Source organism: Oryzias latipes, chromosome 11, assembly GCF_053564925.1.
Source record: "Oryzias latipes strain Hd-rR chromosome 11, Olatipes_Hd-rR_3.1".
In the NCBI taxonomy this organism is placed as follows: domain Eukaryota; kingdom Metazoa; phylum Chordata; class Actinopteri; order Beloniformes; family Adrianichthyidae; genus Oryzias; species Oryzias latipes.
In genome coordinates, this window is record NC_136247.1 from 28,563,812 (window position 1) to 28,589,223 (window position 25,412).

Consider the following 25,412-nt stretch of genomic DNA (forward strand, 5'->3'; position numbering starts at 1 on the left):
TTCGGAAAGGTAACTGTCATCTCAATGTATCCTAGATATGGTACTTCTTGTCCGGCGGCTCCTTCAACCTGTAGCAGTTCATGCAGTGGTTTCACAGATTGATTTGAAAAATATTTATTGTAGATAGATACAGGTACTGTTGTGACTTGTGAGCCAGTGTCTAATAAACACTGAAAATTCATACCAGCAATGATGACTTGGCCTGTGCATCGGGATCCAATCAATCCTCTTGGCAGATGAGTTTTTTCAGTTGAAATGGAATGTGACTCGGTGCAGCATTTCACTGTTGTCTGCTTGTTGGGACGTAGTTGGTCCTCCGCAGTTCCCGTTCGTCCCTCAACAGGAACTCGCTCTAGTTTAAAGACGAGTTGCTTTGAGGTTTTCGCTGCCACTTCTTCTGTTTCTCTGTGAACTGTTTCCTTTTCATAGCTACAAGCGTTGGATTCGGATCATTATTGCAGTTTGTCTTTATGTGTCCATCCTCTCCACAGTTGTAGCAGTAACCTGGCTTTGGTCCTGCAGATGAAGGTTTGTGAAGAGTGCGGGGCAGTTTACTGTTCTTGTTGGAAGGAACAGACTGGTACGTGGCAGACTGCTTCTGACTTGTCTGGCCACCTGTGAGGGTCCTCAGCTGTTTCTGTATGTCGGCTAGCTGCTGGGCGAGCTGCTGTGTGATGCTGGTTAGTGCATCAACCTTTGATTCTTCTGTAGTAGAAGTGTAGGCATATTGGGCATGCACCCCAGCTCTGGCTTTTGAACCGAGGTGCTGCTTCATACGCTGAGCTTTAGAAGCTTCTCTGTCTTCCTCAGTTCGAAGTAGCAACAAGAAGTCAGAGAAAGATGGTGGGTCAGACTTGCGTTGTTTTAATTGCAATTCAGAGATTAGATTGTTGTCCCAGCAGCCACGACAAAACTGGTTTAGAAGGTGTCTGTTCACATCGTTGGCTTTCACTCCTCCCCTCTTCAAAGCCAAAACTAGTGCAATTTGCAGCCGTTGCAAGTATGCAGATGGCTTTTCACCAGCGTCTTGAAACATCTCCATAAACTTTGCATAAAGCTCATCTCCATCCTGAACAGTTCCATAAGCAGAGTCCAGGATCTGCAAGTAAACCTTTGGTAATGTGTCTGGCTTTAGGTGTTTCACCATATCTGCTGCTGGTGGGAAAAGGCTTTCAACAATTCTTCTGGATCTTTGCAAGTCAGAAACTGCAGGATCTTGAAGAAGCAGGTCGACACTAGAGCGCCATGTTTCATAATCTGTTTCATGTTGCGGTCTTGGAGTGCGGCCTGAGAAGGAACGGAGTCTCACAGCAGAAAGATGTGCAGCATTCTCATCGCTTTTCATTATATGCTCAACCACATAGTGTTGGACCTTGGGTGGATTCAGATCAGGGATTGGTGGGGCTCTGGGTGACATACTATGGTCAGAATGGCTCTGTGGTGTTTCCTTCTTCACATCCTGCTCCTCTGCAGCTGTTCCGGCCTGTGGCCTGAGGGTGGTGGCGTTGAGCATTTCTGAAGATGATGCAGCATGAGGAGGCGATGACATCCCTTGGTCACTAGTATCTGGATGGAGCTTCCCAGGTGGTGTTTGACTGAGCTCAGTGATAGACTGGCCCAGCAGAGACATCACCCCTTTAAGAACCTCCGCGTAGTCCTGTCCTGTAACTTTAGCCAGATTCCTCAGGTCACTCAGATAAGTATGTGTCTTAACCTTCCCTTCAAGCTCTGAGCACATAGAGGACAGATCACAAATTTCCTATGTAATCTTTTCACTCCCACAAATGTAGGTATATGGCAAAATCTCTCTTAAGTCAATCAACGCACTTCCTGAATTAAACTCAACGATAATCGTGTCTGCAAAAACCGAGTCAGACTCTGTAATCACTTCAACTTTTGAAATTTTACCATATTGGCTCAGAAACTCAACGACTTCTTCATCCAAGTCAGAGTTCACCGTTTTTTTGACCAAAACAGAGTTGGGAATCTTTATGCCGTGTTTCACCAAAACTTCCATGTTTGACCACCATCTCTCACCATCAACAACAATCAGTTCCGCTCATATTACCCTCCTAGCTAGCTCGCCACGTTTTATGTAGCAACTGTGTCACACACACAAAAAAAGAAAGAAAGAACTAAATGGGCTAATGACCAGAAGACTGAAATTCGACTCTCGGAGGGAATGGCAGGAAACTGAAGTTGTTGTTTGGTGTGGGCAATTTATTTACAGTGATAAACAATAATGAAGAGAAACAATGAATGGCCATTCAGATATATACACAAAAGTACTTCAAAAGGGTTTCACATTTACAAAGGCATGACTGTTGTAGCATGTCCTCGAGTCCGGCAACTTTTAGTTGCACCATAGAAACAAAAACACAAAGAAAAACCAACTCGCCCACAGTTCAGAGGAAGGTAAGTGCACTGGGAAGCGTGAATTCAGTTTGTATGAATATAGTTCATTAAAGCAATGGTGTGGGCATAAGCTGGGTCAGAGGTCTTTGTTTTCAACTGGGCTACTAGGAGCCCCCTACCGGCTTGGCGGGAGGATGCGGCTTTTCTGATGGTTCAGGTTCCAGGGTCTAGCTCGCCATCATGGACCTGGCCTGGGTAACGGGACCAGAGTCTCAATTAAATCTATGTTTTCTTCACATCAACAAGCAGAGAAAAAAAAACACATTCCTTGCCAGTTGACATAATCCAGTGTGCACACAATTCATAAAAATATAGTACGTATTGCACTACATTCAATTCCAAACATTAAATGAGCAATAGTAAATACATCACTAATTCAACACATTCTTTACATATGGGTACGTACCCCTTTTCAGGTTTAGGTGAAACAGGCAGAAAGCTTGATGAGAAGCCATGCTAATAGCTTCCATGTTATTGAGTGACAGTGGCTAAGCTACATTAGCATAACAAACTATTGACTCACCAATTTCCGCCAAAAATCACTTCCAAATGCTCTTTGTTTTGAACTGGATAGAGGGCCCCTGTGACATACCATGCATCACAATAAACATCCAGTGAAAATAGAGCAGTAAAGTAGGAAACTAACTTAAATCATACCTGTGCCTTGTCTCATCTGGCCTCCCACTGCATCTAACACTGCTGACTTCCTGTACCCTTATATGCGTTCGTGATTGGCTGCGCCGTGTCACGTGATGCTGTGACGTCACGGAATAAACGCTCGTGATCGGCCGACCGCCCCATGTGACCAAATGACGTCACCGCCGCGGGAAATACAGAGTGACCAGGAAGGAGAAAAATACAGGGGCAAGGCAGGCAAAACAAAGCCAGTAGACATCACCTGGGTTACACTTCACTCTGTCTTCCTCCTTTCTGAGGCTAAATATTTCTGACACTAAATGTGAATTGTGTGAGGGTGAACTTGGGTGTGTTAATACGTTTAGTTTAGGACATTTCATTTCTTTATTTCTTCTTTTCTGACTCTCCCTGAGTTTCCTGTTCTCACCTAAAGACTAAAAACAGAAAAAGTGTTGCATCTGTCAGAGGTGTTAACTCTTTCAGGACCAGAGAAAACATCAGCAAAGTTAGTGAGAACAGAGACTGAGACCTTTTTGAACCTCACTAAACCAGTTTCCAGCTTGAGAACCTGGAGAACAAGCAGAGACTCAGAGAAGAACTGGAGAAAGCCTGGAAGGTGAAGGTGATGGTGGTTCCCATGGTAACCTCTAATCTGGAGGAGTGGCTACAGCAGATGATGGAAAAACCTCAGACATGTCAGTCCAGAAAAGGCAGTGCTAGGAACAGCTAAGATGCTGTGCAGGACCCTCAAGCTCCCAGGCCTCTGGGAGAGAACCCCAGCTTGAAAAAAGAAACTTTAACTTGGATTGGACATGCATGCAACCTCTGATATATGTAGTTTTACAAATATAAATAATTAAAAATAAGCAGCTGTGTCACAGAAAAAATCAGTAATTAAATACATTTCTCAAAAATAATACAGAGACCCAAAACAGAACCAGGAATATATTCAGACAAAAGACACTTTTCCATCATTAATTCTTTTAATCCTCCATCAAAATCATGAGAAAATACAGAAAAATGTTCAAAACATTGACTTCCCTTTCTAGATGAAACTTTTTAGTTGACTTTGTGGAAGCTGTTTGTTATTTGCTACAGACCAAACCTGAGTCTGAACTGCTGCTCTAAGTTAGCTCGTTTTCATGTCATTTATTACAGTTTCCTGTTTATCTGAGTCATTTTAACTGATATTTAAATGTGATGAAGTTGTTGATAGATGACACCTTCATTTCTCTGAACAATTCACCAGAAACTAAAATACAACCTGCCTTAAGCACTATTTTGGAGAAGTGAACAAAAAGAAATAAAAAAGATAAAACATGTTTGTAGTTACATTACTAAACAGTTAAATCAATGAACAGATCAGAAACAAAAAGATTTAGAATTGTTTTTCTCACAGATCCAGTTTTTGTTGTTTCCTTTGTAGAGTTGTGTCCATTTCCCGTCAGCACTTAAGGACACTGCATCGCTGTAGTCGTTCGGATCTTTTGAAATCCTCTCATCCCAGAACCTGTGATCAAACATTCTGTTTACCTCTGGTCTAAATTCAGTTCATAAACTGGTCTGAATTATGATGTTAGAAAACATTTTCTGTATTTTTTAAAGGATTTCACACATTTACAATCAGACTCAGCCATAAAGAATGAATTTAGTAATGTTGGAAAAGAAACAAAGTCTTACGTTTCTGTCAGTGGTGATCCATCCACCCATTTCCATTCATATTTCTGTTTCCATGATGACCATTCAACAAACAGACCGATCCAGGATTCTGCTTTCTGATTCAATGCAGAAACAAACTCCTATAAACAAAGAAAATATTCTTTCTTAATACATTCTCTCCATCTTGGTTTCCTTTCACACTAAATGTCCAGTAAAAAAATGTCTGGTTTTTAGGATTCATCTGTTCTGGATAATTGTCCTAAAAACTGAGAGAAAGTTCATCTGAGGAACAAAATCTGACTTTCTTTGATGCAGATTTCTGTTCATTTAGTTTTTGCTTCTTGTTTTGTCTTCAGGGCCAACAGTCCATTTCTACTGAATCCCAGTTTAGCCTATTTGGAATTGAAGACATTAGAAGTGGGAAAAAGAGTTTCTGTGTTCCATCACAACGTTTCTTTGAAATGTTGCTGAAAGACAAACATGAAATCTGAGTTGTTGAGGAGAATTTCAGCTGGAATCCATCAGCATCCAGACAACAGCAACACACATATAGGTGGAGAATCCAAGACACAAGAAGCTGGAAGGAACTAGTGTGAACACACCCACCTGTTCCTCTTTGCTGTTTACCACCACCAGATCAAATCCTACAGACTGACAGAAACTCCTGCTGTCAGTCCAATCTCTCTTCTCAGTAGATTTATAGTAGCAGCTGCTTCCAAATCTCTTCCATCCTTCAGGACACCTTTTACCTTTAAAGACTGATATACAAAAATCCTGCAGGGTTTACTTTCTGGTTTCATCTGTATTTTCTACTAAAACTTTCCAGTTCAGTTCAAAGGTAAACATGATCCAAACAAACTGATATCATCCATTAGTTTTCAGTCTTTTCTCACCTTCAATCTGATTTTTCAGCTGTTTTATTTCATCCAAAAGAGTTTTGTTGATGCCTGAAAGACAGTAGAAGTCCATTTCTTATTGATTTGTACTTAAATGAACAATCACATGGCCTTCAACAGAAACCAAGTAATCTTCACTTTAGTGGGGGGGGGGGGTTGGTCATGATGCAGAGGGGGAGCAGTTTAGGCAGGTTTGATTCCCAATCTGCCTGCACATGTGTTCAAGTGTCCTTTGGTAAAACACTGAGCCTCATGTTTTGCTGTCATGGATATCAACCTTAAGTAGTCTGGATAAATTCCACCACATGCTGGAAATCAGCTAACTTTAACTGTAGTCCATTCAGGAGGATCTATGCAGGGAAAAAGGTTCAAAACAAGAGTTTAAATAAAGGAAAAGGGTTCAGTATTGTGGTGTTGATGGTTCTGTAAGGTTCTCATCTTAGTTTGTTCTTCAGCTCCTTTAAAAACATAAATCTGATATTCTTTCCAGCTGTGTTTTGACTACAGAAAGAAAGTCTAAAATAAATATTGAAATGATAATATTCTTTCTGATCAAATAGTAAAGTAGATAATAAATGTGAAACCAGCATTATTTTGACAGAAAGGTTAGTCAGGGCTTTAAAAAAAATCGATGGTGGCATCGATGCTCCCAGACGTTCTCTGGGGGGAAAAAACAAGACAAAAGACTTTCCTTTACTTTGTTCACCAGTTTGTAAGTTAATCATTTTCAGGTCATTGATGCTGATTTTTACAGTGACTATAAAGTAAATAGACCAAATAAAACTGCTGATCTAAATACTATGTGGTCAAAAAGGTAGATGCTACAGACTTTTATGTTGGTGCATCTAAGAGGAAGTTTATGAACAGACTTTTATTTTGGAGGAAACTTCAATGTTCTGCTGTCAGAGTAAAAAATATTGTGGCGTTTCAAAGAATGCAGACGCTGGTTTCACCATAAACTCCTCATTTATTTCGAACACTCTGTTACTGTCGGCCGTAATCACGCCGTACAAAGCAGGGTCAGCCTTCCCGACTAAAAAAATGAGCTTCCCTCCTTGTCTCGCGGCTCTTCCTCCCGTCTCCCGCCACACCCACTGTTCTCCGTAATCAACAGAGCAATTTAGCATCTAATAGAACATTAACAAATGAACAGAACACGGGGATGATACACTGTCTCCCCCTTACAAAGTCCCTCGTCCCGAGGGGCCGCAGAAAAAGTCCTTGAGGTGGCATGGAGGCTTTCTCTGTCTCTGAGGCCTCCTTGGAGTGAGAGTGTGGGGTTGTGCTCGCGTTTCTGTGACCTCCAGCTGAGGAGCAGGGGTAGAGTCCAGGGAGGGGGCAGAAAGAGAAGGTTGTAGAAGAGGGCCAGAATGTACGTCGACTGGGGGTGTCACATTTCTTGGAGGATGTTTTGGGGGTCCAGAAAACTGCTGAGGTTGAGCATCACCTCTATAAGGGGCAAGCCGGTCCAGGTGGAGAACCACCCGTCTTCCCCTGGGTGGGAGTCGGACCCTATATACTACCTCACCCAGCATCTCCAACACTTCACAAGGCCCAACCCAGTGGCAGTCCAGTTTTGGGCACCTACCCTTCCTCCGTTTAGGACTGTACACCCACACCAGGTCCCCAGCTTTAAAGTCTCTTCCTCTGGCCCTCATGTCATAGTTCCGTTTCTGTCGTACACCCGCTTTCTGCAGCTGATCACGAGCAAATGCATGGGCAGAGTCCATCCGGTCCTGGAGTCTCCTGGCATATTCTGGTCCTGGTTGAACTGCTGGTGTGTCTGGGGTTTTACCAAAAGCCATCTCGGCTGGTGTCCGTAGCTCTCGTCCCAACATCAACAGAGCAGGAGTGCACAATGTAGAATCCTGCACAGCAAACCTGTAGGCCAAAAGAACAAGGGGTAAATGACAGTCCCAATCCCGTTGGTGTTCGGCTGTGAGGATGGCAAGTTGTTTTGCCAACGTTTTGTTGAACCGTTCGACCAATCCATCGCTCTGGGGATGCAAAGGTGTGGTCCGTGTCTTTTGTATGCCCAGCTGCTTAGACATAGCACCAAATACTGCAGACTCAAAATTTCTGCCTTGATCGCTGTGGATGATCTCCGGTGTTCCAAATCTGGCAAACATCCCAGCTACCAAAGCATCTGCTACAGTCTCTGCTTCCTGGTCTGGTATGGCGTATGCCTCGGGCCATTTTGTAAAATAGTCCATGGCTACCAGAGCATAGCGATTGCCGTGGTCTGTGTGGGGAAAGGGGCCCATACTGTCCACAGCTACCCTCTCCATTGGGGCGCCCACAGCCAGCTGCTGGAGCTGGGCACGTGACTGATCTGGCGGGCCCTTGTATGCTGTACAGAGATCGCAGCGACGGCAAAAGTCTTCGACATCCCTCCTCAACCGGCCCCAATAAAACCCTTTTCGGAGTCTTCGAAGAGTTTTTGAAATTCCAAAATGGCCAGCTCCTGTAGTTCCGTGACAGGATTTTGGAACAGATTGTTTCAGGGAACTGGGGACCACAATCAGCCACCTCTCCTCCCCTGTTGCTGGTTCCTTCCAGGCTCTCTGAAGTACCCCATCCTTCAATCGTAGGGCCCCGAATTTTTCGAATGGTCCTTTGGTGGTCGGTGAACACCCAGCTACCTCCTCCCACTTTGGTTTCTGCCCAGCCTCCACCCACCGCAGCACAGGTTTCAGGTCAACATCCTGTTCCTGTTGTGCTCTCCATTCAAGGGGGCTGACGAGTTGTATTGCCCTGCATATCAGGTCATCACGGTTGTCCACGGGACCCAGCTCCTCAACGCAGAGCTCTGTTTCCCGGGCCCCCATTTTTTCACAGTATCTGCACCTAAGAGGGCCACAGGGCTGCCAGGACATGGCATCAGCGTTGGTATGGTGAGCTCCTGCTCTGTACTCCACTTTGAAGGTGTACGGTGCCAACTCCTCCAGCCAACGTGCAATCTGTCCTTGTGGCTCCTTGAAGGACATCAACCATTGAAGTGCTGAGTGGTCAGTACGAACAGTGAATGTAGTCCACACAGGTAATACTTGAAGTGGCTTACTGCTCTCACAATGGCAAGGAGTTCTCTGCGCGTCACGCAGTAGCGCCTCTCTGCTTTGTTGAAAGTACGACTGAAGTACTGCCCCCATTCCTACCTCGCTGGCATCTGTATCCAGAATGAATGGAAGGTTGGGGTCCGGGGGATTAAGAATAGGAGACTCTGTCAAGGCTTTCTTTTCTTTGGTGGGGGTTGGCCAGTCTGTCACTGCTTGCACTTTCTCCTCCAGTGTGCTGATGCCATCTCCATCAACCCTGTGCCCCAGAAACTCAAGCTCTCCCTTCATAAAGCAACATTTGTCAGGGTGGAGCTTCAGACCAGCTGCTGCTATTCTACGTAGAACCCGCCGCAGAGACCCCAAAGCTGTCTCAAAGGAGCCCCCGTGGACCAGAATGTCATCCAAATAGATCAGACATTCCTGTCGAGGGGTGTCGGCCAGCACCTTTTCCATTAAACGTTCAAAGGTGGCCGGAGCATTGCACAGGCCAAACGGCAGAACACGAAACTGCCAAAGCCCCCTCCCTGTGCAAAAAGCAGTCTTAGGTTTGGCTTCAGGGCTGAGGGGCACCTGCCAGTATCCACTCCATAAGTCCAAGGAGGAGAACCAGGAAGAACCAGACACCAAGTCCAAAGACTCATCAATGCGGGGTAATGGATATGAGTCCTTTCAAGTCACACTGTTCAGTGGCCTGTAGTCCACACAGAACCTCATTTTTGAGCACTTCTTTTTGTTAACCATCACCACTCCCGAGGCCCAGGGACTGTCAGACGGCTCAATTATGCCAGCCCTCAGCATATCACCAATTGCATCATCAGCAGCTACTTGGTGTGCCAATGGGAGGCGGCGGGGGCGTGTTCTGATGGGCCGTGCATCACCAGTGTGGATTTCATGTTGGACCAGGTGTGTCAAGTCAACTTCCTCTTCAGACAGAGCAAAAATGTCCTTGAATTCTAACAACACCTGCCACAGCTCCTCCTGTTACCCAGGGTCTAGGTTATCACAGCTGCGTTCCCATACCTTTCTTAATTCAGTCAACCTGTCCAACTTGTCAACAGAAGGCTGTCGGGTTGAGGCAGGAGGCTGTGCAACCGTCGGGGGCTGGGGGTGGTGAGGAAGCGGAAAGGTTTGAAGTGGGGGGTCTAACCGATGGTGTGCTCCTCTCACCTTAGCAGTAGGCAGTTGCGGTCTGGGTACCTGTGAAGAATGCACCATTGAAACTGTGGGGCACGTGGGAAAGGCCAGCGTGTTATTTTCCAGATCCAGCACGCAGCTGGCAGCCCGCAGAAAGTCCAGTCCCAATATGCATGGGTCCTGCACTGCTGCAACCCACACCTTAAAGTCCACAGAAAATTCTCCGATCTGTATGGCCACTGTCCCTTTCCCCAGCATAGGGGCGAGCTCACCGGTTACAGTCCGCAGTTTCACGATTGTAGGTTCCAGCTGTGTTCCCGCAGGAACCAGGTCGGGTCTCAAAAGTATAGCTGTGGAGCCGCTGTCAATCAGAGCTATACAAGGGGTCCCGGCCAGGGCGACAGGTATGTGACAAAAATCTCCTTTATGAGTCCAGCCCACCACCCTCAGTGACTCTGTGTCGTCATCTGTCTTTGGCCACAGTGAAGCCCCGCTCCAGCTGTTCGGCTGGGTGTCAACCTGGGGAAGTGAGGCAGTGGGGGACACAGAGGTTGGGGCCTGTGTCGTCCCATCTACAAAGGCCTGGAGTAGTTTCCCTGAACATCAGCCCGTTTTGGGCACGGCACGCTGATATGGCCAGGTTGGCCGCACACCCAGAAAACGGGTGGGTCCCGGCCAGCGCGAGCGCCAGTGCGCGGTGGTTGCACGGCCACGGCTTGGATCAAGCCGGCCACCGACTCCGCTGGCACCACTGCCAGCGGAGTCGTTCTCTGTTGCTGCTGCTCCAACCATCTCTCGATCCATGGCTAGCTCCAGAGCCTCCTGCAGGCTGGAGGGATGTGCCAGTTGTGTCTGAATCCGCAGCTCTCTGGGGCTTATGACTCTGATGAACTGATCTCTGGCCAGTTCACTCTGCACATCAGCAGGCATGTGGGCATATGCTCTCCTTGTTAGGGTTTCAATGTCATTGGCCAATACACGGGGCAGCTCACCGTCATGTCTTAATCTGTTTGCCAACTCCGAACGAAGGACACTGGGTCTCCAACACTGTCCAAACCGCCGCTGTAGAGCACTGACCAGAGCTTTATAATCACCCCTTTCTGCAGGGCTGAGCAGCAGCAGGCATGTTAATGCTTCATTTGTGAGGCACATGGCCAGCTGCATAGCTTTAACATCTTCTGACCAGCCTGCAGCCCGCGCTAAAAGTTCAAACTGGGCATAGAAGGCCTCCCAATCCGCTTTGCCGGAATATTTCGGAGTTTTCACCTGGAGTTGGGCTGACTGGGCGCCGCCATCTTTGTTTATGTTCGGCCTGACGTCACTATCCGCGGGCTTTTTCGCGCCGGCTCTTGCTGCCTCACTGAAGCCGGCATCAGCAGCCATCTCCCTGGCTGTTTGTCTCAGAAGGGCTACGTGCTGCGCAGCGTGGCTCAATCCTACCAGATGTCCAGACAGACCAGCGCCATTTCGCCATTTCGCTACGGACAGCGGCAGGGACATTACAAAAGCAATAGCTTGATTCACCAATGTAGGAGCGTGGAGCAATGTGTGGTCGGACGACCACTGCTGGGGACCATTTTTGGTTTCCAGGGTGTGGCGCCATCCTGACCTCATCTCCGGGTTGTGACTCTGGCTTGGTGCTGACCGCTCTTCTGTCGTGTTAATGCTTCCGGATGTGTTTTGTCTCGTCTAGTAACCATTTCACTTTATTGGAATCATAGGATGTGGGTTTGAGCAGTGCTCTGGCTGTAGGTAAGTTGTTGCGAGGTCTCCTGCCCATTAGCAGCTGAGCAGGTGACAGTCCTACAGACTCGAGTGGTGTTGTCCGGTAGTCCAATGATGCTAGATATTTGTCTTTTGCTTTGCTCCACAGTCTTTTAACAGTTTGTACTGCCCTTTCCGCCTCACCATTAGAGTGTGGAGTGTGTGGCAATGATGTTTTGTGCTGGATTCCATAGCTTTGGCTAAATTCCTTGAACTCTGCTGATGTATACTGTGGACCATTATCTGTTCTTAGGATGGCAGGGATGCCATGCCTGCTGAACTGAGCCTTTAGTGCCTCAATAGTCGTGCTGCTGCGCTGATCTTTCAGCTTGTCTGCTTCAATGAATTTTGAATAATAATCCACAAGTACGATGTATTGCTTATCCTCAAACTCAAACAGATCGGAGCCAACTGCTTCAAAAGGAAGTTCCGGTGTTTCTGTTGGCATTAGAGGAAGTTTGGGGAGTCGGTTTTGCACTTCAGCACACTTTGGGCAGCTTCTGATCATGTTTTCAATCTCGGCGCTCATGCCTGGCCAGTATAACACTTCGCGTGCACGCTGTTTGCTTTTCACCATTCCCAAGTGGGACTGGTGTATGAGGCGAAGCATGTCTGTTTGCATGGTGGGGGGAACAACAATACGCATACCTTTGTAGACAATGCCATCTGTTACCACTAGTTGACTTCTTGAGTCCCAGTATGGCTGCACAGGGGTGGGCACCTCTCTTCTGTTCTCCGGCCAGCCATGCTGAATGACCTGTTGGAGCAGACTCAGTTCATTGTTAGTTCGTGTCTGCAGCTCAGAGTATTTCTCTTCACCCACAGACAGAAAGTTGATCATGGAGACACACTCCAGACCTCCTGCCTCTGGTGTTTTGTTTGACAGTTGAGCTCGAGACAGTGTGTCTGGCAGTTCCATATCTTTGCCTCTCCTGTACCTGACTGTGATGTCATACCACTGAAGTCGCAAGCGCATTCTTTGGATACGCAGTGGTGTGGACAGCAGCGGCTTTTTGTAGATGTCCTCGAGTGGCTTGTGGTCGTTGAATACTGTGACATGTTTTCCAAAAATATAGTGGTGAAACTTGGTGCAGGCATGGACAATGGAGAGCATTTCCTTTTCAATCTGTGCATAACGCGTCTCTGCATCTGTCATTGACCGTGATGAAAAGGCTACTGGTCGGTCGTCCTGTATCAGCACAGCTCCCAGTCTGGTGCTGCTTGCATCACAGTATATTTCCACAGGTTTTGACACATCGAAGAATTTCAGTACAGGGAGGTTCGTGCAAACATCCTTGAGTTTCTCAAAGGCTTGTTGCTGTGCTGGCTGCCACATGAATTCCACATCTCTTTTTGTAAGCTGCCTTAGTGGTGCGTCGATTTCGCTGAGGTTCGGAATAAATTTTGACAGATATGTCACAAAACCCAGGAACCGTCGGACACCTTCCTTGTCTGTAGGGGGCGGCATACACCTGACAGCTTCAGTTTTCACTGGGTCTGGTTTTAGCCCATCAGCTGTTATTAAGTGTCCCACATAAGGCACAGCTGACTGACGAATGTGGCATTTATAGAAGTTTAACCTCAAATTATAAATCGCAGCTCGCTGCACAACGTGCTTTAGAATTTTGTTGTGTTCTATTAGGGTTGGCACTGCTATGAGGATGTCATCCATTACCCTTGTGGCTCCACCAATGCCCTCTAGCATTTGATCCATAATGCGTTGGAATATTTCAGGAGCGCATTTGATACCAAATGGTAGCCTTAACCATCTGAATCTTCCAATGGGTGTGTTGAAGGTTGTTAGGAACGACGATGGGTCATCTAGCTCAATCTGGAGAAAACCTGATTTTGCATCTAGGACTGAGAAGACCTTGGCATTGGGCATTGTCGACACAACTTCCTCTATTGTGCGCATGGGATAATGTTCTCGCTTTATAGCATTGTTCAGGTCGCTTGGATCGATGCAGATTCTAAGCTTGTCTTTGTTTGTGACTACTACCATAGAGCTCACCCAGTCGGTTGGTTGGTCAACCTTTGTGACCAACCAACCTCTGTGACAGGGCGGCCGTGGTGCAGCGGTAGGGCGGTCGACCCATGATCGTAAGATTGCAGGTTCGATTCCCGCCTTGCACGCCCATGAGTCGAAGTGTCCTTGGGCAAGACACTAAACCCCACCTTGCCTCTGCTGGTAGGCGGGCGCCTGTGTTTGGCAGCGCAGCCGCCACCAGTGAGTGAATGTGTGTGTGACTGTAAAGCGCTTTGTCCTTGTAGGAAGAAAGACGCTATATAAGTATACGCCATTTACCATATAGCCATCTTGCACCATTTCATGCAGTTTTTTCACTATCTTAGCTCTGAGTGCAACAGGCTGTCGGCGCACAGGATGTACCACAGGCTTGGCATCCGGATCAATTTTTATTGTGCATTTACCTGGTAGTGTTCCTGTAGTGTGAGTCAGTTCTGGGAAGTTCTTAAGCCCGACAGGCGTCTCTGGCGTTGTAGCTTCATTTCCAACTTCGCCTGTTTTGTTTGAAGCAGCATCTTGTAGCACACTTGAGTGTGAAGTCTCATGACAAGGCCCAGTGCCTCTGCGGTTGTGCCGCTCAACACATTTTCTTGTGCAATGTCCACTATTTCAAACTCTGCTTTGGCCTTCTGTGCTTTTTATTTTAGCGGGAGGTCAACTGATGCAATTGGCTTTATATTGTGGTTGGAGTAGGTTTTGAGCGCTCTTTTAGACGTTTTAAGCTCACCTTTGTGGTTTAGGGATTGGTACCAGTTTAGAGTGAGCGTGTTACATCTTGCACCAGTGTCGATCCTAAACTGCACCTTCTGAGACAAGATGTCAGTGTCCACCAGCCACTTATCTTCCACTAATGTTGCTATGGGAACTGCATCTGTAGTGAGGTTGATGTCCAGTATTTCTTCCTCACAAACGTCATTTGTTGACTCCACATTTAAAGCACTCACCATACGACTGCGGCAAACTGATGCCCAGTGGTTTGGCTTATTACAGCATGAGCAGATTGATCCTTTAGCTGGACATGCATCTTTACTCCACTTGTGTTTGGGGTCTTTCCCACATTTGGAACACATTTTTGCTTTACTTTGCACATTTTGCCTTGGTTGTGAGGGTTTTTGCTGCCACTGAGTGTGAGCCTTTTTATTTTGTGCATTAAACCTCAGTTTGCTTGACACTGCTGACACCTGTGTGTCCTCCTCTCTCACAATTCTCATCTGTGTTTGTGTCATTTCAAACTGTTGATGGATTTCTATAGCTTTAGCTAGTGTCAGCTCCTCACCTTTGTCCAAAAGTCTTTCCTGGACACGTTTCTCTCTCACACCAGCAATTATGGCATCCACGAGCATGTCATCTGGGTCACCATACTCACATTCCAGCAATAGAAGTTTCAAGTCTTTCACAAAATGGTCGAATGTCTCCATTGCTCCTTGTTTCCTCTGCTTGAAATGATGCCTCGCGATCCTCTTGTTTTTCCGAGGTCTTACGTAGGCTGCAAATTTGTCCAGGACTTTAACTGGATCATCTTTTTCACCGTCAGCCCACTGAAGCGTTTTGTAGATTTCTCTCCCTTGCTCGCCGAGCCACGTTCCTAGCCAGCCTGCCTTCTCTTTCGGCTCTTGCGCGGACAGAGGACCCGCGAACACGAAGCTAACGTGGCTGCTAAACCTTTCAAACTCTTGGAATAAATCCGCCGCTTCCCAGTCGATTTTTGGGTGGTCAAACTGCATCGTCATGGCTGCGTAGGTTTCTTACTGTTCTTGGCAGCGTTCTGACACCATGTAACGTATCTATATTCCTGCTGATAAGATTTATAAGAGTCATTGATGAGACGAGGGAGTCGTTCCGATGACGTACTTTAATACACTGCTTTGCGAAAGTCGTAAATCAGAACTACGGACAGCGGCAGGGACATTACAAAAGCAATAGCTTGATTCACCAAACATTACAGCGTCGCCATCCTCCCCACTGACTGAGTTGCAATGCACGGCAAGCCCTACCAGACTAGCGGTGAGGTGAGTCAGAACTCAGAATTTCTCCTTTCTTTGTTTGATTGCTTTTACTTCTGACACCAATGTGGCGTTTCAAAGAATGCAGACGCTGGTTTCACCATAAACTCCTCATTTATTTCGAACACTCAGTTACTGTCGGCCGTAACCACGCCGTACAAAACAGGGTCATATGGAGTCCTATACTGTTCATAATTAAATAAATAAATATTTAATTAAATAAATAAATATGACCTCATGCAAATACACAATCAACCAATAAATCTCTTATAAATATATAAAAAGACCATGAAATGGTGAAAAAGCTGCACACAAATTTTAAATGACGATTTATCGTATTTCGGGCAGATACTCGCTGCTCGCTGTTTTACAGGTAAATACTCTAGGGCGGTTCAGTTAATTAACTCACCTGCTCAGCGTCCTATTTAAGCCAGGTGCGCAGTTGTTCATGCATTTCTGATTCCTTTTCTGCTGCGTAGTTCTGCGTCGTCCGTTTTTTTTTTTTTTTTTTTTTTCTCAGGGGTTGTGGGGTCCTTTCTGTGGTTGTGAAGGCTGGCAGTCCTCGTTTGGGCAGGTTTCTCATGCTGGCTGAATTTATCGTGGCTTTTAGTATTTGTTTTCTGTTGCTGTTTTGTTCTTTGGGAGCTGTGTGTAAATCTTATCTTTAATTTGATGCTGGCTTTATTATTATGGCGGTTCTTCTGTTTGTTTTCTTCGTTGTTGTAGCTGCTGGTTGGTTAGAATGTGAATCAGTGTCTCTTGGACCCGTCTCGGCTCTGTGGACATTTTTCCCTATGATTGGTCTCTCTTATGCAGCGTCTATGGCTCATTTTATTCACTCAGCGATCCTCGTTCATTGCCCCCGCACATTCTGCATCTGGTTCTGCTCCGCCTGTTTTTTCCCTGCTCTGTGTACCCCAGTGTGTCCTGCCCTGCCCTCAGGGACTTGCGTCGGCCGCATTAGTGAGTGTGTCGGTCTCGTCGCGGCCTTGTTTTCTCGGCTGGGGGTAGTTCGATTCTGGGCCGCGTGTTCCTGTTCTGGATTTTCGTGTTTTGCGTTTGATCTCTCCCTCTCTATGCCTGGAGTGGTTTTGTGATGACTGTTGTGTCTTCAGGCTCCCTCCACTTGTTCTCCTGTGTCTGCGCCTTCTGGTTTGGGGGAAAAGGATTTAAGAAGAGTGGTTTGTGTTTGTCCGGCCGCCAGAATCTACAGCTCTGATGGTTCTTAAGGGGTCGTCCGGTTATTTCATCCTTGGAGATTATATTAAGGCTGTTTCAATATTGAATGATAGTATTGTGTCATCGGTTGACTTGGTTAATGTTTAAATAACACCTTGAGCAACTTCTACCCTGACCATAGGAAATATATCACTTGCGCTCTCAAGCTTAGTTCAAGAGTTAAATCTTGTGTCCGCAAGTCAGTCTTCGGTCTGCCTTTTCTAAGCAGATGGCACTCTGCTAGATGCATCCCCATTTAGAGGCTTGTTATACTCCGCCTCTGAATGCTTAAGGTTCAGTCTAGCAAATATAATATCAAACCTATGATCCCTCATGGCTCTCAAGTTCTCTTTTGCAGTATCCAGTCGCCCTTGGCTAAATAAAAAATTTGAGAACCATTAATATCATATACAAGGCATCAAATCCAGCCGAGCTGTAATCCTCTGCTACGTGGGATGTTGACCTTCCTCATCTACAAATCTCCTTGGCTACTCTTCCCATCTACTACTCCTACTCCTCGATGGCCTCCTGAAGGTGCGTCCCTCTGAAACTGTCAAAGGTTACTTTTGTCATCATTGGAATATATAAAAAATTGGTGTTAAGATTTCGTGCAGGTCATATTTCACTATTATTTCACTGTTGGAATTTGTAATTATGGTGGTTTCTAGGGTGCGATAAATCCACAATGGGTCTTTACCTTAACTATCTACTAAATTTCACTTTCTCAGATTTGTTTTTTTAAAAGCACTGTTATTTAATTTATCTCAATCATTTTGAAACTGATCAGTTTCTGGGTTATTTATGTATTCTTGTCAAGACTAATACTGCTTTGTTTTTTATCTATGCATCGCATCCTGAGCCTGCGAACCCCTACGCCCCGATCAGCTTCTCCGTTTCCAGGAAATGATGTCACCCATGCATTCCTTGATCTGGTGCTGCAACGATGACTGCTCGACGTACCTATTGCTGCACTGAAAGTGACGGGGCGTTGGACCTCCTCTGCATTCCAATGACACTTCTGACTGAATTAATTAATCAATGTCAACCGCAGAATGAAAATTCTTTGATTGTAGATGTTAAAAGAAGATTATAGCCAGGTGGAAGCCTAAAAAATGTAGGATGTTCTAAAGTGTATTATAGTATGCGATGGAGCTCAAAAAATTTTGGTTTCTAAGCTCAATTACGCCAATTAAGCTTCGGACATATGGCGTTGAGGTTGTTCTTGATACTTAGATGGAAATCTTCGAATAAATGGATGTTCTGAGCTCGTATTATGGTATGCCAAATGGGGAAACATCATGGCAGTTAAGCTCGTTCGTAGTCCTGTCGTTGGATTAAGCTCGTTAAATAGTATACCAAATGAAATAACATTTATAGCTGTTGAGCTCGTTCTTAGTATTTGATGGAAGCTACGAATAATGGATGTACTTAAGCATGTTTAGCATGCTTTTGGAAGCTTGGATTGGATGTTAGGTAGTGTCTTCATACGGGTTGTTCTTGGTGGTTCAAATTATAGTTCTGCACAGCGTTTTGCGGATGTGGATTTATGTTCTTAAAAAATTAGGTATGAGTGATTCTTATGTTGGCTCCCTGCTTTGTTTTGTTTCGTTTCCTTTGTTTGGCTCTCTCTCTCTCTCTCTTGCAGATAGTATGTTCCCCTAGTGGTTCACGAACGGGAGCGGCCCAACGGTCAAAGGTGCCGGGTCACACATAGCAGTTCCACTAGATAGTGTGTCCCCTTCGAGGCGCTGTACTCGAATGGGGGCGGCCCAACGGTCAAAGGTGCCGGGTCACACATAGCAGATCCATTAGATAGTGTGTCCCCTTCGTGGCACTGAACTCGAATGGAAGAAATAAAAAGAAGGGGGCGGCCCAACGGTCAAAGGTGCCGGGTCACACATAGCAGATCCATTAGATAGTATGTCCCCTTCGTAGCGCTGAACTCGGATAAAAGAAATGGAAAGAAGGGGGCGGCCCAAACGGTCAATGGTGCCGGGTCACACATAGCAGTCATACTGGGAAATGAAATGAAAATGGAATGCTGCCGAAAACACACCCCATTTTATTACACACTGATTTTACATTCACATTTTCTCTTCTTCTGGATGATTTTAGTGTTGGGGGTTTTGTTACCCGAAAAGTTTTATGGAAATTTTATGGAATTTTATGGAAGTTTTATGGAATTGAACGGAGCCTTATGCCAAACGAAAATATGTGAATGCCAACTTAAAGAATGTGGAAAAATGTCAAATAAATATTTCTTACTGCAAGAGTTGTCTGACTGAAATGACGATTTATCGTATTTCGGGCAGATACTCGCTGCAGTGTTTTACAGGTAAATACTCTAGGGCGGTTCAGTTAATTAACTCACCTGCTCAGCGTCCTATTTAAGCCAGGTGCGCAGTTGTTCATTCTTTCTTACCTTCAGCGCTCATTCTTCGCCCCACCCTCCTCCCCGGTTTCCACCTGTGGGCTCCGTAAAGGGGGGTTTTGTTACCCGAAAAGTTTTATGGAAATTTTATGGAATTTTATGGAAGTTTTATGGAATTGAACGGAGCCTTATGCCAAACGAAAATATGTGAATGCCAACTTAAAGAATGTGGAAAAATGTCAAATAAATATTTCTTACTGCAAGAGTTGTCTGACTGAAATTAGCCATTATATTATTCAATGTATTTCATTTTGCTTTAAAAACCTGTTTATTATTTTAAAACAGCATTTTAAAATATTCATTTTTATTCATGTGGAATATTATTATAATTCTACGACTTTTTTCAGAACCTTGGATTTCAAAATCAATATTTTCCTAAGTAGCTTTGTTTTTATTTCATGTTGCTGTTTTTCACAATGGCTGATTTACTTGATGAAGAGCTTTTTCAGGAAAATGTCTCTGTCTGTCAATCAAACCAGACAAGGCGGAGACACTTTTGTGATTGGCTATTCCTTTACTCAGACATGAGCAGCAGCACGGTCGGTTCGGCAATTTTCATCTTCTCATGAACATATAGTAGTGGTCTAAGTTAGGCTGGGTGGCTGTTGGAGTTCCACAAAACTTCTATGAACAGGAGGTCAATAAACACAACATGCCGCGTGTGGGAGGAGCTAGCAGCTAATGTTTTTAGCCTGATAGCCACTTGGAGCTGTAGCTGTGTTAATCTCATTTAAAATGCATGGATGCACAATGCACACGGAGTGTTAAAAGATCAGGTTTATTTATTTTGAATAGTTCTACATGATAACAATGTTTCCATGTATGAGTTCATGAGATCATCCCAGAGAGTCTTTGCTTCAGGTCCTGCAGTCAAACTTCGTCTTAAATTACGTGTAAATCAGAGAGCCCAGCGCAAAAGTATATGTGTGTGTGTGAGCGCAAGTTAAGGGTCTGTTGTTCAGTTCGCCGGAAAAGTAATAATAAAAGTATATCCAAAGTATAGAGACTGAATCTTTTAATAACCCGCTCTGAGGTCTGAACGGGGAAGTGATCCCCACATCAAACCCGCTCACACTACGTGCAAAAGAAAAAACGCATAGGCATTACCCGAAGCACAACAACATAACCGCAACAAGATGACATTACCGCAGCATTAGCATTTACTGCAGCACAACGGAAAGGAGGATTTTTTTTTCCCTACCAGCGGAAAAAATAGGATAGACTGGGGGGTGCAGCAGGTCTTGGAAAGGAAGCAGTGTTAAAAGTGGAACCAGCATTATTTTGACAGAAAGGATCCAGACACCTGCTGGACAGGTTCTAGAGTGACTATTTTGGTCACACATGCAGCTGGATTTTTCAACATTGCGTCTAAAAAAAATGAAAAAAGCTGTAGACTGTAGAAAAGACTCAGTTAATAAAGTTTTTAATATGTTTCCTTTGAGTTTCCTTTAGTTTGTTCACCAGTTTGTAAGTGAATCATTTTCAGGTTATTGATGCTGATTTTTACAGCGACAAAAAAGTAAATAGACCAAATCAAACTGCTGATCTAAATACCATGTGGTCAAAAAGGTAGATGCTACAGACTTTTATGTTGACAATGTTGTGATTTTGGGCTATACAAATAAAATTGAATTGAATTGAATAGAACTGCCTTTTTTCACCTGCGGAATATTGCTAAGATCAGAAATATACTTTCTAAGAGTGATGCTGAAAAACTCATCCATGCATTTGTTACGTCGAGGCTGGATTACTGTAACTCCTTGTTTGCAGCGTGTCCTAAGAGTTCCTTAAGAAGTCTCCAGCTTGTTCAGAACGCAGCTGCTAGATTGTTAGCAGAAGAGATTACATCACTCCTGTGTTAGTTTCACTTCAATGGATCCCAATGAATCGAGTTCAAGATCCTCCTGTTAACCTATAAGTGTAAATGACCTCTAGATTCAGCCTATTGTAGTTTTGTTTTTGTAATTCTCCCGTTATGGGTAACATGGTTTTGGCTTTTATTTCGTATCCCCAGATATTGAATAGAAGAAAGTTTGGACTTTGTCCTCCAAATATTTTATTTCAAATAAACCCCGGGATGTTTCTTCACAGATGCTACCCAGCCAAATCCTCATTACACATAGACATTGATAAAAACTGCTCCTTCTGTAAATTAGACACTGAAACGACTATACATCTTTTCTGGAAATGACCCCTAACAGCAATTTTTTGGAAAGACTTTACCTCCTTTGTTCGATGTAAAATTTATGAAAAATTTGATATGGTATACAAGAATATATTATTTGGTTTTTATAGTGTTAATAATTCACTAATACGGGACGGGAATAGTATTTAATTAACCTTTTGATAATACTAGCCAAATTCCACATACATAAATGCAAATTTTCTGAAAAAAAAGCCCTTATTCAAACTTTTTATGATTGAGTTAAACCAATATATCAAAGCAATAAAATATTTTTCCAACCCCAAAGCTATAAGAACCTTTGACACCATGGATTTTTTTAAATTTACAGAATAGCAACTTACTGTTTTTTCTGCTCTTGTTTATAATGTTTTTTCTCCTTTGTTCTTTATGTTCCCCTGGCACATTTTGTTACTCTTTTTTTATCTGTGTACTCAAAATTGACTTGAATTTGTATCCTGTATATCTTCAATAAAGTTTATCAAAAAAATGTGCTTCGTATCAGCCAAAACGGTTATAAAAGTGTTAAAATTTTAAAGGAAACTAAAGTTTACAGTATCCCATAGCACCTGGTTGATGAGGAACAAGGTTTGTAATTTTTTATGTTTTGGCGATTTAGTTCTGTGTTTTCACATAATTTTACATTGTCAGCACATTTAATTTGCCCACTAGGTGGCACTGTAATGTCAAGTTAATGCTGAGTCAGTTTGAAATGAATGCTAATATTAGGATTTATTTATATTTATACACTGTATGACCCACTGGGACTTGTCTCCCCATTTGTACTCACAGGTAAAAGAGTGCTTCAAGAAACATGTAAACAAGGGATGGGATGGGATGAACCCCTTCCTTCGGGACTCAAACCAGTGTGGGACAGCTGGAAAAATGACTTGATAAATTTAGGGAAAATTTCAATTCCACGCTGTTATGTTCCCAAAGACTTTGGTCAGATAGTGAAAACTGAACTGCATCATTTTTCTGATGCTAGCTCCTATGGTTATGGTCAGTGTTCATATCTGAGACAAGTTAACAAAGATTGTGATGTACATTGTGCTCTAGTTACAGAAAAGGGCAGATTCGCTCCAATTAAAGTCACAACAATACCAAGGCTTGAATTGACAGCTGCCGTTGTCTCAATTACTGTAAGTAATATGCTAAAGAATGAGCTTGGATTGTCACAGGCAGATGAGTATTTCTGGACAGATTCCAAAGTAGTTTTGGGATACATAAGTAATGAAGCACGCCGTTTTCATACATTTGTATCAAACAGAGTTAAAAAAATAAGGCTGAACAGCTCTCCCCAGCAATGGAGATATGTCCCTTCAGATCAAAATCCAGCGGATATTGCTTCCAGAGGTTCCACTGCAAGTCAGCTCATTGCAACAGACTGGTTTAAAGGGCCGCATTTCCTCTGGGAAAGGGAGATACGACCCCCTGTGGAAGTTGACAAGAACATTCCCCTTGGTGATCCAGAAGTCAAAAAGGTACAAGCGCTGAACACACTCAAAACAGAACACACATGTTTATCAGACAAGCTGATCAAGTTTTCATCTTGGTACAAAGCCACTCAAGCCATATCTCGACTCATTCGCTTCATAAGGAAGGACAAAGCAACAAAACATAGTACGGTACAGGAAAGAGAGAAGGCACAATGTGTTATTCTGAAGGACTTACAAGCTAATGCTTTTGCAGAAGAGATAAAAACACTCAGAAATGGAAATCCACTTTCTTGCAAAAGTAAACTGTATGCAATAGATGCCTTTCTTGACAACGATGGACTCCTAAAGGTGGGAGGAAGGATGAAAAATGCTTCATTCTCAAGTGCTTTGAAACATCCGGTCATAGTCCCAAATACTCCCAAAGAATCACCATGTTACAAAACTTCTGATAGCTCATTTTCACAAAAAAGTGCAGCATCAGGGAAAAGGACAAGGATGAGATCAGATCAAATGGATTCTGGATTCCAGGCATCAACAAAGCAGTCGCATCTTTTGTGCATAAATGTGTAAAGTGTCGTAAACTAAGGAGAGGCACTGAAGAACAAAAAATGGCCGATCTTCTGCCAGAACGATTGGATCCATCACCACCGTTTACATATTGCGGAATGGACTGCTTTGGCCCCTTTTTAACTAAACAAGCTCGCAAGGTGCATAAGCATTATGGACTTCTTTTCACATGCCTTTGCTGCAGAGGGGTTCACATAGAAATGTTGGATGACATGACCACAGACGCCTTCATTAATGGACTCCGCTGCTTCATAGCAATAAGAGGAGCAGTAAGAGAAATAAGGTGCGATCAAAGAAGCAACTTCATTGGAGCAAAAAATGAACTGAAAGAATGCTTGAAACAAGGCGATTCTGAAAGACTGGTCACATTTTTAGCTGAGAAACAGTGTGATTTCGTTCTCCACACTCCCCATTCAAGCCATACAGGAGGCGTATGGGAAAGACAAATCAGGACAATTCGAAACGTTCTGCGCTCATCAGCATCACTTTCCTCAGGCAGAATGGACGACGCATCCTTAAGGACATTATTTTATGTGGCAATGGCTATTGTAAACAGCAGGCCTCTTACAGTGGACAATCTAAGTGACCCTAACAGCCCAGAACCCTTGACACCAAATCATCTCCTTACTATGAAGTCCAGCGTTGCACTGCCACCTCCAGGTAAATTCATCAGAGAGGACATGTATGCTCGCAAAAGGTGGAGACGAGTCCAGTACTTAACAGAACAGTTTTGGTCACGCTGGAGAAAGGAATATCTTGCCAACATTACAACAAGGCAGAAATAGCACACTCCACTGAGAAACCTGAAAGTTGGAGATATTGTCATGGAAAAGTCGGATGAGTTACCTCGCAATGAATGGAGATTAGCAAGAGTAATGGACACTACAACGGACAAGGATGGACTTGTGAGAAAAGTGAAGATTCGCTATGGAGAGAGGAAAACTGAAAAGGGATATAGTTCCGGAAAACAGTCAATCGTTGATCGCCCAGTGCAAAGATTGATTTTGCTTGTACAGACTAAGATTAACTTAAGTGTATTTAATGTTACAGTTTATGGGTCATTGCTACATTTGTAAATCATTCTCGCTCGTTTTTAGTTTGTAGATAAGCTTGATTGATTTGGTGGGAGTGTAAATGATATCGAATTACATAAATGCCAAAAATTGAAAGGGCGTAAAGACAACTAAGCGGGTGTATTTAGAAACTGAGTGAGTGAACCTTAAAACTGTGATGGCGCAATTCTAACCAAGCGACCCCGTATTTTACAACTGAACGGCTGAAATCCTAACTGAGCAGTGATCCTGCTCGGTCAGTTCTCCTTTGCGCCCTCACCTGGATTTACGCTCAGTGTTAAGGGGGCGTTTTTGTCACTTGGGGGCGGCATTCAGGGGTGTGTTTGTCACTTAGGGGCAGGAACCTTTCTGGTTGATCTGATTGGCTGAAATTTGCATGCCAAGCAGGCGGGACTTTAATTATGGGGCTTTAATAGAAATCGAACGGCGGCTGTAATGTGGATTAAAAGCATTAAAACGGTAACGAATGCAGTGAATTTCACATGAGAAAAACTTACAGCACAAAAAACCCGCTGCACTTTCTTACCTTAGTTTTGGGTCGTTGGTTAATGTTTTAATCCACGTTACATCCGCGTTTTTTCCTATGATTGCCTCTAACAGGGGGGGACAAACAAGTTTGACACAAAGAGCCGACATTTCTAACTCTGATAGTCAAAGAGCCACACCACACACTGACCTGCCAGACACACACACACAATTAAAGCCATATTATTTCTCATAACCCCCTCCTCTCCTCTCCTTACAGCAGCACTGGATTAAACGGCGCCATTTCAGTTTTGAGTGTTTTTCGGTATTTAACGTTAACACACATACCGGTGAAACATGCACGCTGGTGTGTGTTTAAAAAAGGCAGCGAGCGCAAAACTGAGTTGGTTGTGATTTCTTTTTTCAGTCATCAATCAGCATTTATAAT

General features: G+C 44.2%; 1 protein-coding gene and 1 long non-coding RNA gene across 2 annotated transcripts in view; one reads left to right on the top strand and one right to left on the bottom strand.

The window, feature by feature from the left end:
- Positions 1 to 25,412, top strand: part of LOC144995433 (uncharacterized) — a 49,654-nt gene that overhangs the window by 6,609 nt on the left and 17,633 nt on the right. The window lies entirely within an intron of this gene.
- LOC144995430 (CD209 antigen-like protein A) overlaps positions 3,472 to 25,412 on the bottom strand; it is a 39,376-nt gene continuing 17,435 nt past the window's right edge. The window contains exons 4-7 of the mRNA XM_078955133.1: positions 5,604 to 5,657; positions 5,317 to 5,468; positions 4,732 to 4,850; positions 3,472 to 4,561 (exon numbers count right to left, since the gene is read on the bottom strand). Of these exons, the coding sequence (XP_078811259.1) occupies positions 4,414 to 4,561; positions 4,732 to 4,850; positions 5,317 to 5,468; positions 5,604 to 5,657 (473 nt within the window). The 3' untranslated portion in view covers positions 3,472 to 4,413. The remainder of the gene's footprint in view (positions 4,562 to 4,731; positions 4,851 to 5,316; positions 5,469 to 5,603; positions 5,658 to 25,412) is intronic.